The sequence below is a fragment of the Entamoeba invadens genome, assembly GCF_000330505.1.
Source record: "Entamoeba invadens IP1 unplaced genomic scaffold scaff_1105074725991, whole genome shotgun sequence".
Lineage (NCBI taxonomy): Eukaryota > Evosea > Mastigamoebida > Endamoebidae > Entamoeba > Entamoeba invadens.
The window spans coordinates 8,379-23,884 of NW_004440432.1; the positions used below are offsets into that span (position 1 = coordinate 8,379).

General features: G+C 29.5%; 2 protein-coding genes across 2 annotated transcripts; one reads left to right on the forward strand and one right to left on the reverse strand.

The window, feature by feature from the left end:
- Positions 1 to 429: 429 nt before the first annotated feature.
- On the forward strand, positions 430 to 2,220 carry EIN_359130 (hypothetical protein; the record flags this gene model as incomplete). Its single annotated transcript, XM_004257553.1, has 1 exon — positions 430 to 2,220. The coding sequence occupies one exon, from the start codon at positions 430 to 432 to the stop codon at positions 2,218 to 2,220; it is 1,791 nt and encodes a 596-aa protein (XP_004257601.1).
- Positions 2,221 to 2,686: 466 nt separating this feature from the next.
- Positions 2,687 to 3,826, reverse strand: EIN_359140 (hypothetical protein; the record flags this gene model as incomplete). Its single annotated transcript, XM_004257554.1, has 1 exon — positions 2,687 to 3,826. The coding sequence occupies one exon, from the start codon at positions 3,824 to 3,826 to the stop codon at positions 2,687 to 2,689; it is 1,140 nt and encodes a 379-aa protein (XP_004257602.1).
- Positions 3,827 to 15,506: the final 11,680 nt, after the last annotated feature.

The window sequence follows — 15,506 nt, forward strand, 5'->3', positions numbered from 1 at the left end:
TTTTCTGAAATAATTATCAATTGTATTGTTTTTATTATCTAAAATACATCAATAATTGTTAATATAAATATAATTCTTATCTATGCTGTATTTTTTGTTTATTTATCAGTATTTTGAAACATAAACTTGTGCCCGATTTTTAAAATCTGTCATCCACATAAACAACTGTTTTGTGAATAACAAATTGCACCCACCAATTAACATTATTTTATACTGTTTTATTTTATTTTGCTTTTTAATTTCTCAATTATTTAGTTGATAAAAATAAAAAACATTTATTTGAATTTAATAGTTTTTTATTTTTTTGATTTGTGTTCAATAATTAACAAAAATAGTGTCATTTTAGTTGTTTTGATTGTTCGTTCAAAATTCAAACTGAAAAACTCAAAATATTATAAAAACAATTTTATAATCAAAAAATATTAATATATGAACCATTTAGATGGCTTCCACATTATGATAGTTTCGAAATACTTTTCTTCTTTCCAAGACTTCATATCTCTTGAATTAGTATGTAAGAAATACGCTTCAACTATGTCTAAGTTTCATTACAACCCAATTCCTCTTACCCGAAGTAAACTGATTTTTTTCGAAAATTTAGAGACTTTAATTCTCTGGCCAAAAGACAATTTTTTGGCTTTTAAACACTTGACATCATACTTTTACAGGGAGTTTTACCGCATTATTGTCTACGAAGAAGTTGACTACAAAACTGCTATAAACATGCTCGACATGTATTCTGAAAACAAATTCCAATCAATTAAAGACACTCGTGTTCGAATGCACTCGATTATTTTCAAAAATGTTGTGTACACACAAAAAGACAAAATTGCTTTCAACAGTCATTTGTCTGATTTGGTCACCAAAATCGATGAAAAGTGCTTTTTTAATGAACAAGAAATGAAATCCATAAATATACCAACTACAATCACATGTATTGATAACGAATCGTTCTTTCAATGTACTTCTCTAACATCTTTTATATTTCCATTGTCACTGAGACGAATATGTGATAAATCTTTTGCTGAATGTCGATCATTAGTCGAAGTAGTCTTCCCAAGTCGACTTACCTCTATCGGGTCACTATGTTTTTATGGGTGTTATTCTCTCACCTCGGTGAAGTTCCCGAGACATTTAAAACACATTAACAATTATGCTTTTAAATTCTGTTGGAACATTAAGACATTGTCATTCCCAAACCTTCTATCAAAAATTAATTATGGAACTTTCCAAGACTGTAAAAACTTAAGTTGGATAAAATTGCCAAGTCGTCTTTTTGAAATAAGTTATTTAGCTTTTTCAGGCTGTCAAAAATTATTAGACCTTGATATTCCCAAGAGTGTCGAGTCACTCAAAAGTATGTGTTTTTCCAATTGTAAATCTCTTTCAAAAATAGTGTTAGAATATGGTCTGAAGAGTATTGGAGAAAATTGTTTCAATGGGTGTATCTCATTGAATACAATAGAAATTCCAGACTCTGTTACTGAAATTGGTTGGCAGGCATTTGCCGAGTGTACACAACTCCAAAAAGTCGTGATGTCAAAGTCACTCACCACATTAAATAGAGAAACTTTCAAAAATTGTTTTTCCATGACTGAATTTGTGTTTGCATATGGGACCAAGTCGATAAAAAGTATTCAACCGTCGTGCTTCATCGATTGCGAATCTTTAAAATGTATTGATATACCCGAGGGTGTCATTGATATTTCAAATGATAGTTTTCTACGTTGTACGTCTCTCTCTGAAATCACTTTTCCATACACAGTCGAATCATTTGGGGTTCAAAGTTTTTATTGTTGTTTAACTCTTGAAAGTATTGAACTGCCAAAAAACATAAAGAAACTTCAAGTCTCGTGTTTTGAAAATTGTAGAAATTTGAGTGTTGTACACTTCCCACAAAATTTAACAATGATTGGAACACAATGTTTTGCTTCTTGTGTTAATTTGGAAAAGGTGGAAGGTATAGATGGAGTGGTAATTGTCGGTCCTTTTGCTTTTCAAAAGTGTGAAAAGTTGAGTTCTATTATATTTGGTAACTCACTTAAAAGTATTGGAGAGAGATGTTTTGAAGAATGTATTAATTTACAACACGTTGAAATGCCCGATGAAGTGACCCATATCGGATATAATTGTTTCTTGAACTGCACTAAATTAAAGAAATTAAAGATACCTAGTGGTGTTCAAAATATCAATTGTTTATTTGGAAAAAAAGAAAAATAAACACATAAAATAATTGAAAATAGATTACCGTTTTTTAATATTATATTAATACCATATAGTTAAAAATATCATTTTATAATTAAAATAGTATATTTAACTATATTATGTTAAATTTACACCATTTTTTACAACAATTATATTACGACAATGATATAAGACTAATTTATAAGAAACTGGCACAATTTCTTGAATGACTACAGTAAAACCTCCCAAGAGTGGTACCTCTAAAGAGCAAGTTCTCTCAAAAGCAAACGTTTTCAGAATGAAACTAAAAATAGAGTTCTCTATCGAGCGGTAATTAGGGTTTGATTGGCTAAAAATGCCCGCTCTTGAGAAATAAAAATTTTAAACTTTCCCACTCTTTGGAGGTTTTACTGTACTTCATTTGGAAAGTTTCTGAGTGTTTTATAAAGAACACTTTTGATTAAAAAAGTACAAATAAAATTAAAAAACAAGAATTTATCATTTAAATTTCTCCATCTTTAATTTCTTCCAAATTCATCAATTTCAACATTCTATTGATCCTCTCAATAAGCCAATTTTTGTGATCAAACTCAATCCAGTCTTTTGGAAACATATCCAAATTGCCAATGTAAGCACCCAATACAGCTCCAACAACTGCCGCATTTGTGTCTGCATCTCCCGCTTCATAGGTCACAGCCATCAACACACTTTCGATTATTTCCTTGTCACCTTTTCCATCATTTTTCATTATTTGTGCCTCTCTGACTCCCCACACTGCGCATCCAACTGGCTTATAAGTGTATCCAATCAATTTATTCAACTCAAGTTGTTCTAAACTTTGTGGATTTGTGAATTTATCGAAATCAGAATAAAACTCTTTGTTGTTTTCTATGTACTTTCTTCCTCTTTCTCGTGCGAAATTGATCGCTTTTTGGCAATCACACTCGCCTCGTAGAAATTCCCCAATTAAATTGACTATTATAGATACAGAGGCCTGGCATCGTGGGTCGTAGTGAGTCACCTTCCCAAATGTGTTTGTCGTCTCTTCCACCTTTTCGATATCCCAAAAATAAGGAATCGCAGCAATCGAAGTCCTCATCACACTTCCATTAGACGCACGCCGTCCTCCTTTTCCCCAAACTTCCATTGAATTTTTGATGGGCGTTTTGTTGAAGTTTTTAGACGACAAAACACTTCGCGTGTGGATGCCAACATCCGACGGCTTTATATCGCCGACTTCGGAAAACCCGAAATTGTACCAATAGAGACAACGTGCTGCAAAATCTTCTGGAACACAATTTCCATTGTTTGCTACCAAAGAGTCGAGTATTAGAAGCGACTGATCGGTGTCGTCAGTCCAGTCGACACATTTCCAGTCCATATTCATCCATTTGGAACGATGAGTATCTTTTAAATAACATGAAAATGTGATTCTCTCGTTTTTATAAATCAATTCGGCCTGTTCTTTAGAGAGAAATTCAGTTGAAAGACCAACAGCGTCGCCGACAGCTTGACCAAAAATTGTGGAAATTATTTTTGAACGAATGTTTTGAAACTCTTTTGGAAAAGAAAGAGGAATAAATTTCTTTGGCAATGGATTTGGATATTCAGTGAAAGGAAGATGGCGGTTTAGGCATTCCATTTTAGCATATAGTAGTGCTTCTGGAATTGGGAGACAATACCTTGATTGTGTTGGATCAGCAAAAACGTTTTTGTTGTATTCATTAGATTGAATTGACATGGTTATGTGTATATATAAAAGAAGAAATCTAAATTGTTTTATGAAATTAAAAAGTTAAATATCATTTCATTCGATAAATTATCAAATTATAATTAAATATTACAGTTAGTTTCATTTTGTTTAATAATTTTTTCAAAATTATAATGTTTTGTTTCAAAATAATGATAAAAATGTACCTTTAATCAACACTGTTTCAAAACAATAATTTATTGTTTCAAAAGAAAAACAATTGTTTCAAATTAATGAATAATTGTTTCATTAAATGATTTATTTTACATTAATTATGACTAATTGTTGAAAAAACTTGTTTTTTTGTTTCAAATTTTTAATTATTTGTTTCAAAACTGTGTTTGAATTCTCAAAACAATAAACACAAAAAATTAAAAACCAGTTAAAGATCTTCCATTGCAAAAACTTTCACAGAAACAATATTAATAAAATTCATTACAATTCGTCTTATTTCAATTGGACTAATTTCATCAAAACACTTTGAGATGTTTTCAATCATATCTGCTATAGTCACATTATTCAATTTTCCAACTCGGACTTTCCATATTCCAAATACGTTTTCTATAGGGTTGCACTCTGGTGAGTAAGGCGCATTGAACAACACTTTGCACCCTCTGTCTTCTGCAAGTTGAACAATGTCATCTTTGTGGACTGAAGCATTGTCCATGACAAATACAATCCTGCTTCCATCCGTTGTGAATGCCTCAATGAGGAATTTAAAATATTTAATAAATATTTCCCCATTAATAGTTTGGTTAAATAAAGTACAATATTTTGAACCGGTATCACTTATAGCACAGACGCACGATAAATTAAATGTCGACAATGGTTGTTCACGAAAATGTTTTTTTCCTCTAACACCCCAATTTCTGGATCTGACATTGCCAACCTTCCAGTGACTCTCGTCGACAAAAACAACTTGATAACCCGAAGAAATAAATTGATCAAGTTCTCTTCTTTTTTGTACTCGTAGTAATTTGTTTTCCTGTGTGTTCGCTCTGGGACCTCTTATTGTGCACTCGGTAAAACTTAAAGGTGGAAGTTCGGCTACTTCCATTATGTCTGGGTCTTTGATATATCGACTTATTGTTGAAATCGACACTACTTTTATATTAGTTCTTATTTCATTCAAAACACTATCTGCCAAATGTTTTTTGGTTTCTCTTAGTGTTTTATTTTCTATTGTTAATTTATTGGCTATTTCGGTGAGTAACTCAGGAGAATATTTTGGTTTTCTTCCCACTTTTTGAGTTTGCGTAATATCAATACCACCTTTCAGATACTTCAAATACCGTTTGACCATTTGTTCATTCATTTTGCTTTTTTCTTGATAATATCGCCAATCTTTGATTTCTCCGTGTTCACAGTATTCATTATAAAGTCTGTTTTTCTGGGACTGGGTCGCTTTAACATAGATTCTTTTTTGTTCTGTTTGTTTTGTTGTAATTTGTGTGTCTCCAAATGGTTGTGTTTCAGTGTTCCGCAAACTACTTGATCTTGAAATTTCATCTGTAGTTCTCAATTGTGCAAGTGGTACTACATCAAGAACTGGTTGTTGATGAGGATCTTCTTGATTCAAAAATGATTGGACATTGTCTCTATGAATAAACTGAAAAGTGTTAACTGCCATTGAAAATATAGATTTAAATGGTGTTTAAATATATACATTTTTTATTTTCCCAGTTAGTTATTGTCAAAATGTGTTTGTTTTCATTGTTTGTTTGTGTTTATTGTTTTGAGAATTCAAACACAGTTTTGAAACAAATAATTAAAAATTTGAAACAAAAAAACAAGTTTTTTCAACAATTAGTCATAATTAATGTAAAATAAATCATTTAATGAAACAATTATTCATTAATTTGAAACAATTGTTTTTCTTTTGAAACAATAAATTATTGTTTTGAAACAGTGTTGATTAAAGGTACATTTTTATCATTATTTTGAAACAAAACATTATAATTTTGAAAAAATTATTAAACAAAATGAAACTAACTGTAACACTTTATATTAATTGTTGAAATATATTAATATAATTTCTGTTATTATATAATATTATATTATATTATAATAATAATATTGGTATGACTAATATTATTCATTAAAATCAAAGTTTGTAAAAAATTGGTAAAATTGTTTATTTTGATTTAATTTAATTAATAAATTATATAAAGTATTATGGTTAAATTAAACTTTTATAAAAAAATGAAATTGAAGTTGTAAATTTTGGACAAAAATCCAAAACGACAACGCAGGATTTGAACCTACGCCTCAAATGAGAAATGATTTCGAGTCATACGCCTTGGACCACTCGGCCACGTTATCTTCTTATACATATTTTTAAGTGTTATTCTTACAAAACAACAACATAAAATGTAATTTTTATAACTAACACTTTCAAACAAGTGTAATATTTCTTGTTTTGTTTCATAAGTAATATACAAGTATAGTGTGACTTAGTTTTGTTGATCAGAGTGTCCAAAAAAACCATATATCACGAATTATCATATTGTTTTTTTATTATCATTGAAATATCTTTTAAAGCCGAATATATGATTAAAATTCCAAACTTAAATCTTATTTGTCGTATTTAAACACTTTGGAGAGAGGTAAATATATTATAATTCTATTCACTTCTTTAGTTCAAGATGTAACAATTTACAAAGCTAAACAAAACACATAAATTATCCACAATTATTTAATTTTTGTTCTTTAATTTTGAAAAATTTGATATAATAGACATTGTTTGTTTAATATAATATCAAAATATAATATAAACCCATTTGTTTGATAAAGTAAAAATGCATTTGCCGGGACTCGAACCCGGATCTCCACCTTGGAAGGGTGGAATTCTGCCCTTAGACCACAAATGCTTCTTGTGTTTTTCAATGTTTTAAATTAAATATTATGATGTGGCGTTTGTTTAAATGATAATTGTGACACTATCCTTTCTAGCCCTCACCCGTTTACCAAAATAAAATATTTGCCGCAAGTGTTTTTTGAAGGGAGTCCACTTTTCAGCCACTGTTTGTGCGTCCCCATGTCACCCACTTACCTTGTCCGTACTGTGTGGACGCGGATGTGGTTCCCCCCGCAAGCGGGGTGGTCAGGGGGGATCCACGCCAAGGGAGGACTTGGAAAGTGGGTGGAACGGTGCACAAACAGACTGTTTGAGTGCGTCTTTATAAGCCTTCTTTTCAATGCTCCGTCTCACTCAGTTTCCACTGACTCGAGTTGTTTTTTTTGGCATTTCTTGAATAAATGCGAGGATTTTTTTGAGTGTGAATTGTGCATTTGACATTCTGCAAATGTATGTTGTAAGTAAGTCGACGAGTTTTGAAAATGACTTTGGAAGGAGTGTTTCAAATGGGTTAGGTTCAACTAATTGCATAATAGAAAGTACAAATGGCAAAATTTTTCGTAGTTTGATTCCACCACGATAATTCGTCTTTCACATTTCAATAAGTTAAAAAAAATTAGCGAGGAAAGTAACTTTTCGATAATAACAAAAAATGCAAATTAAAAATCTAGTTGAACTGAAGGAAAAAATTTGCGCTTTTTGATCTTTTAAACTTGTAAAAATTGGTCGTCGCTATTTTATAAACGTGTCCGCTCGCATCACTAATTTTCGAAAAAATACATCCAAACAATAAAAACTAATGTAAAAATCGAGTGCTTTTCAAAAAAAATGCCAAAAAAGTGTTCCTTGTGGTGTTGTAAAAACAAGTAAATAAATAAAAATAATATCAGTCTAATATACTAATTATTAATTATTAATAATTAATTATTAATAAATTTGAATTTAAAAAATTAAAAAAAAATGCACTAACCGGGAATTGAACCCGGGATCGTTAGCTTGGAAGAAAAAACTCTTGGCTTCTGAGGCCCCTTAGTGCTCTGAAATTATGTGAATTTTATCTTTATTAATTCTTCCAGTTATTAAATTACTATTAAATTATTATTAAATTATTATTAAATTACTTTAAATAATAAATAATAAATAATAAATAATAATTAATAATTAATAATTAATAATATGCTATTTTAATTCATAGTAGCATTCTGAATTTTTTACCGAATAAAACAAACGCTCAAATGAAGTAACCAAATACATGTTTTGAGAACGAGCATTTTTCATCTTTGAAAAAAGTCTTTCAACATCAGTTGTTGTTGGAAATATTGTAATTAACACTCGTACTACTATTTTGAAGCTCTTTGAGTTTATTAGTTTTTAATATTTTCCACACGTCATTTAAATTCAATTTTCGTATAAAAGCCGTTTCTTTTTTAAATATACATTATATTCAGATTCGTTGATTTGATGTGTCTTCTTTAATTTTAATTCATATTTTTGTATTAAATCAAGACTATTGAGTTTTTCAAACAGTGTTTCAACTTCAATCTTAAAAAATTCGCATCCTGATAACATTGTTGGTATGTCAACGTAATTCTGAGTATCACAAATAGCAATTTCTGATAAATAAAATATTTCCATTAATTTTTCTATGTCGGTATATTTTTCTCTGCGTTCATCAAAGTTGGCGTTTAGTCGATTACGCGGAGCACAATTCATATTAACGGACACGCCAATATTTTGAAATATATTTTTCCATTGTATTTTTAAATTGTTTAACATTGTTAATAATAGTTTATTTGTATCTTTTTCAACGATTTTATCAAAATGGAAATTAAAATTATCTGTCATTTCGTCTATAAATGTTTGGACAAAATATCCAAACATTTCAATTCTCTCGGAAAAGGTCACAACATTCGAATCACTTTCTTGAATTGAACTAACTATAGGGGTGTGATAAATTGGTTGTAAATGATCAATCCCTTGTCGATTTTGGTCGAACTTCCGGAACAAAAACAAGTCAATTTTATCTTTTTACCATCTCTTTTTTGTATAAAGAAAAAGGAAAACCCTCTTATGCACTTTTGGGATTTATAAAAAATGAAAGTTTTTGACGTATATTTTTAGAAATTCAAATTAAAATGAATTATTTTTAAGCTTATTTATATAAATAAAAATAGAAAACAACGAAAATTGAACTGACATTCATTTAAAATATTAGATCCGTCATTATGTTCTGAAAGAGGTTTTAATTTGCTTCTCATCATCGTCGTATTCTCATCATCGTTATTATTATCAGTTTTTATTTATTATTTTATCTAGGTTGTTTAAACCCTTTCAAAATATTAACAAGAAACACTAATATTAAAAATTTATTTATTTTTTATTTTCCATCAAATAATATTTTATACATTTGATTTTATAAATATCTTTTCAGTCATTTTAATTTTCAAAAATGAAACTGTTTTTGTAATTTTTATTATTTGTTTTTATAATTTAATTAATATTAACTATTTGATATAAAAATAGCAAATAGTTGAAAACAAACGAGTTTTTTGTGAAAGAACAATTATTGATTTATTATTTAGAGCGATTAATAAAAAATATTATTTAAATGGTTTTTTTAATTTAAATTTCCAACTTGTTATGTTATGCTTAAAATAAATTGATGATTTAACTTTGTCGTAAAGATGAAAACAATTTATAGAAAAAAACACACAAAAAGCTTTTTAAATATAATAAATATAATTATTAATTTACTAAAATCAAAGTGAAAAAAACACGAAACAAAACAAAACAATAAATAAACTGATTATGTTAATACTTTTATTCATTATTTTATACAAAACTTAATAATTCAAAACACGAAATATCTCAAAGAAATTATCAACAACAACCAAAAAGCGAAAAAAAAATAAAACCCATAACATCACTCTCACGCCTTTTATTTTTTTTAATAATATAAATATTATAAAAGAATAATAACCAACAAACAACACCGAAAAATCACTTATTTTTTCTTTTTAGCAAGTCTGTCCTCCTTTTCTTTTTGTGTCTCCAGCATCAAGCGCTTAACTCCCTTTGGAGCAGCAAGCACAGGCATGTCTTCTCCATATAAAAAAGTCTCATGCATCTCGAATAGGCCACATCTACCTTGCATATCTTATAAGCCTTTTCTGAGTCTGGCACATTCTCTTCTTTCCGTTGGTCCAATACTGTCTGGAGAGCTATCCCAGATTGTTTAAAGGCACTAACTATCGTTTCAAGTCGATCTTTTGATTTCCAAGAATCATAAATAGACATGATTCTTCTTTCGACGGTGGCTTCTGCAAACTCGACTTTGACTTTGAGAAGATCGTCAAACAAGTGATTTGGGTGTTTTCCGTTCTCGCACATATACCGTTCAAACTCCATTTTCAAGAGTTCATTCTTCGCGAGGTGCCCCTTGACAGCAGCAAATATAGACAAGTCTTGTGGTTGGCACAAGTGGGATGTGTGTGGTTTGAGAAAGAGCACATCAATCCCACTCTTCTTTAAGGTGTCCAGCGCTGCATTGTGGGACTTGAATCCGTCCATAATAAGCACCGCTTTGGCTTTGGTTCCAAGTGCTTTCTGGGACGCCTTGACGTCAGGGACAAGGACCCTCTCCACCCAAAACAAAACAATTGAGAATTCATGAAGCCGTTGTCTTGGGTACGAATATGGGCGTGTGAGTGGAGGGAGGCAAGGACGTCCTGGTTTAGTGTCACTCGACTTGTGATAATCAACGGATCAAGTTGATGACCATCTGCCCGGATACACCCAAGAAGGGTAATTCTGTCACCACGCCCAGGAATTGGCGTGTATACAGCTTCACCAATAACATGTGAGAAACACACCGACTTCGACACCGCATCAACAAATAAGTCAAAACCAACTTCATCCAAGTTATAGACTAGCGCAGCTGGTTTGTCTTCAACGGTCCTTTTCAATTCAACCAAGTACTCCATAATTATTTCTTTGGTAACAACAGCTCTGGACTCCTCCATTAATTCGCCTTTCTTGACACTTAGTTTGTCTATTTTTCTTATTGAATCGTAAATTTGCTTCGTTGTCACCACCTTTTCTCCCTCTTTCAAAAGCGTCAAATTAACAAAATCTTTCACTTCACGAGGTTCCACTGGCTTTTTTGCAATTTGAAAAGTTTCAACGAATTTTTTAATTTCATCATTTTTTTTTTCATTATTCAAAACTCGCGGTCGACCAACTTCCCCTCCTCCTTTGTTTTTTCAACCTTTCTTATTCGTTCTTCTACACTTCTGGCTCCTCCAAAGAACACTTTAATATCCGTTTTCCATCCACGATGCCACCTAACATCTTTTATTTGTTTCATAACGAGCTTTATTTGCTCAAAGTGTGTTTTACACTCATTAACTTCTTTTTCACAACGTTTAAAGTGTTCTAGATACTCAGGAAATAGTTTCAATCTTTCACACGAAAAAGAGTGGTTGCAGGGAATAGAAGGAATGTTATCACTTGTCTTTTTCTTTGTTACATATTGTTGACAATTGGGCTTTTTACTCATTTGAATCGTTGTTTATTTTATAGATATTTATTCTGTTGATATCAACACTGTTTATGGCACAAATATTTTTTCAAAAATTAATTCCTTTATTATATTGTCTGATTTTATAAATTTTTTTATTAAATAATTATTTTAATTTAAAACTAAACCAAATTTTAAATAAATAGTAAATTTTTTATTTATTGTATTTTTTGTTTGATTATTGTAAAAAACGTTTTTGAATACTTGCTGTGTTAAATAACGCTTTAGAACGTAACATTGAATATACTCGTAATCGAAACAATCAAGAATACAAGAGCTCGATTCATGATAAAAGTGTTTTGGCATCTTTTTGTGCTTCAAATGTCGAATTTTTGATAATAATTATTAAACAATGTTTATATTATAATTTAAGTATTGTTATTAATTTATTTTTAACATATAGATTCAACTTTTTGTAATAATTTTAATTGGCTTTTTCAAACATAGTCTATCAACATAACACGATGTTTAAAATTAATTTTAATAATAGGAACATGACAGGCATGGTAAAATATTTATCTCTATATTACACAATTTACTTTAAATGAACAAAAGTTATTTTAACACCGAGTCGAATTTCTCCTCTCTACTATAATCATTTTGTTTTTATAACGTTGATTTTACAAAATTATATTACAAAAATATACACCACGTGAAGTGTGTATCAAGTCATCAATATGATTTTATAAAACACGTTTGAATATCGAAGAAACGGTTACTATTTTTATTTTACTATAAAACTCGAGTCGTTTTTCTCCTCTCCAAATTATTTTTTTTATTAAAAATATATATTTTTTACCCGTCACGCCTCTCCGAGACAAGAAAAAAGAAAAAATTTCGCATTTTGTATTTTTGTAAAACGAAAAACAACGAAAATCCATTCCAAAATGTCTTTAGTCTGATTGGGTAAAAAATGGAAATTAAAATAACTCGAGTCTTAACACTTTAAATAACATTGAACAAAATTCAAGTGGTCTAAAAATCGGGGAAATATTGAGTTTATTAAATAAATTTCCGTTTTTATAGAGTTTATTTTATGTGCATAAACAATACACAAGCCAAAAAAGGAAAATCATCAAAAATTGGATTAATATCCCTGTAAAAACAGGCCAAAACAAAAATAAGGGCGTTATTTTAAGTGTTAAATTCTTATAGCTGTTCCAAAAAGTGTGCAAAAAAGAAAGTGAACCAGGGTTTTTAAAACAAACAAAATAACAAAAAATAATTGAATTGTGTTTTACATTTGGTTCGAATGGAAGTTCTACCAAAATCGACAAGGGATTGATCATTTACAACCAGTTTATCACACCCCTATACTTGAAATCATTTCATTTTTCACTTTGATTTTATAAACTGATTTTTTGATCTTTTTTATTCCAAATGATGCCTTAAACCGTTCTTGATGTATTTTTTGTTCTTTTTCACAAAATAAAATTCATTGAAATTTTATATGTTGTTAAGATTATCATTTTTATAAATTGTTTTTTTTGTTATAGTCGGGGGATAAATAGCATTAAAAAATAACAAAATAGTTAATTTTGATAAATATAATTTTGAAACTATAATTTTTAAAAAAATCTATTTAAAGGTCAAAATAAACATACAGTAGGGGGAGTGAGGGGCTTGACCTATTGTTTTATTATCTTTTTTACTATACAGAGTTTTCCCGGTTCTATTTAAAAAATAACAAAAACTATAAATAATTTATAAAAAATGTCAAAGAAAAATATTCTTAGCTTATAAAAATGAAATTAAACGTTTTTTGAAAAGGAAAGATTAACACCCTTCAATGTTATGAAGAAAATTGAACAGCTTATTTTCATTGTTTGAAATAACCAAGAATTAATTCACAAAGCTTCAATTATTTATGTTTCTACGACAGCACAAATACAACTTCTTTCTACAAAGTATTTCCTTTAGCAATAATAGACAAGTTGTTTTTCACACAAGCCAATTCGTTTCACGATTTGGCTTGTGTATTTTGAGTGGTTAAAACAATAACTTACTGAATACTCTGACAATTAAAGATCAATTGAAGCCAATTTTACAGTAACTGAAGACAGCGAAGTTCAAATTGAATTGATTTTTAAATGAGATAACATAGTGATAGTGATGGCAGATCACGACAAGTTCTAAGAGAACAAGAAGAGCCGAGAGAGCATATTTATGTTTCCATAGATCGTCATACTAAATTAGTGTTGGGAGCATTATAGAGCAAAGCAAAAAATCATTGCTGCATCATATAAGCGTTCTGGTGTTGTTGTAGTCAATATTGGCAAGATCAAAAGAATGTTCATTTTATCGAAGAGGCTTCCATGTTGTTCCATGAAGACAACAGTGTTTATACCAAAAAACACTTGGCATTGTTCTGTTCTTCCGCACAGACCAGCATATTTGGTCAAATCCGAAGAGGAAAGTTTGCCTTGGTATATCCAAGAGCTGAACCAACAACGAGAGCCATATCAAACATGAAGACTAACGCCTACTGATGACTCTATTGAGAAACAACTAACAAACACCCAAGTCGTTTTTAATACAATTTCAAGTTCTGACTTTATGCTAAGGATGAACCAATACTTTTATGGTTTATAAACTATAACTTATAAGTCAAGGTTGTGTTTTTAAATAGAACATTAAAAATAGTTTTTATTTAAATATAGTAAATAAACCATTAAAAGTATAGGTCAAGCCCCTCAGTATCGTCAAGCCCCTCACTCCCCCTACTGTAAAATTAAAATAATAATATAAATTATCGTTTTTTATTTTAAATGATTATAGATTGAATAATTATAAATTTCTATTTCAAAAATAAACAAAAACACCTCAATTTGTTCACTTGAAGAAATGTGGAATTCTAAAACGCAGCACTTTTATGGTTTGTCTGAAACTTGTTTTGTTAAAGAATTTTTCCTTTGTTTTTTCCTTTGTTTCATTTCTTTTCTGCTCTTCTTCAACTCCAATTTTTTTAATGTTAAAATGGTCTTTCTCTTTTCCTTTTTCAATTGGAATGGTTCAACAACGAAAGATTGAAAGATTGAAATAACAAATGATGATTTTTCAGTGATTCCCTGACACTTTCAAAAATTGACACTGTTGTTAATTCATTAAACTCTGGCATTTTAACCATATACATCGTGAATATATATTGAAATACAGTTTTTAAACTGGTTTCTTGTATTTAAATTGCTTTTTTATGTTGATTGCCTGTGGTTGTTTCATCAAGGGTTCCTTTCTCTTCTTCTTCCATTGTTTTCAAAGATTGAATAATATCAAAAATAGAAAGTTATGGTTTTCTTTTATTATTTTCAAAGTAGTTAATTGAAAAAACCCTTCTAATACTTTTATGGTTAAATAAATTATATTTTATAGTTTTTTACTCAAATTAACTACTTCTGTCCCAAATTAACACCCTTTATCACCCGACTATATTCTGTAATTATTTTTATTGGCAAGTATAGTTCTGTATAGTTTGAATAGTTTATAACAATGTCTAATTTTTTTCGAAATGTGTTTTTTAACAAATTTATAAAAATAGAACACCATCGATACCACCATATCTACTCAACTCAACGTTTATATCGCAAATGAACAACAGGGAATCATCGAAAAACAAGTTTTTAGCATCACTAATGTGGCAATTAATTATTTAAACCACATAATCGAAATTTGAAGAGTGAACATTATTATTATTATAAAACATTATTTCTTGTCACCTTTTTTTCCTTATTCTACATCTCTCAATTTCCACTACATTTTTTTAATTCGGGAACTATTCCAAATATTTTCCATTTTACCATTTACTATAATTTTAATTTAAATATAATTCGAAATAAATAAAAATAAATTTATTTTTATGTGTTTAGGTTACAAATCAAATGTGAGTTCGTTTTTCTTTGTTATTACAAAACTTTTAAATTTTTTGTAATTTCAAAAATGCATTTGCCGGGACTCGAACCCGGATCTCCACCTTAAAAGGGTGGAATTCTGCCCTTAGACCACAAATGCTTCTTGAAAATTACTTATTATATTAACTTAAATACTGTGGTGTGGTATTATTTTAAATGTGAATTGTCACAAAGTAAAAAACCTCCATTACTTACATTAATAACAGACTCAAACAAATAGAAACAATCGAA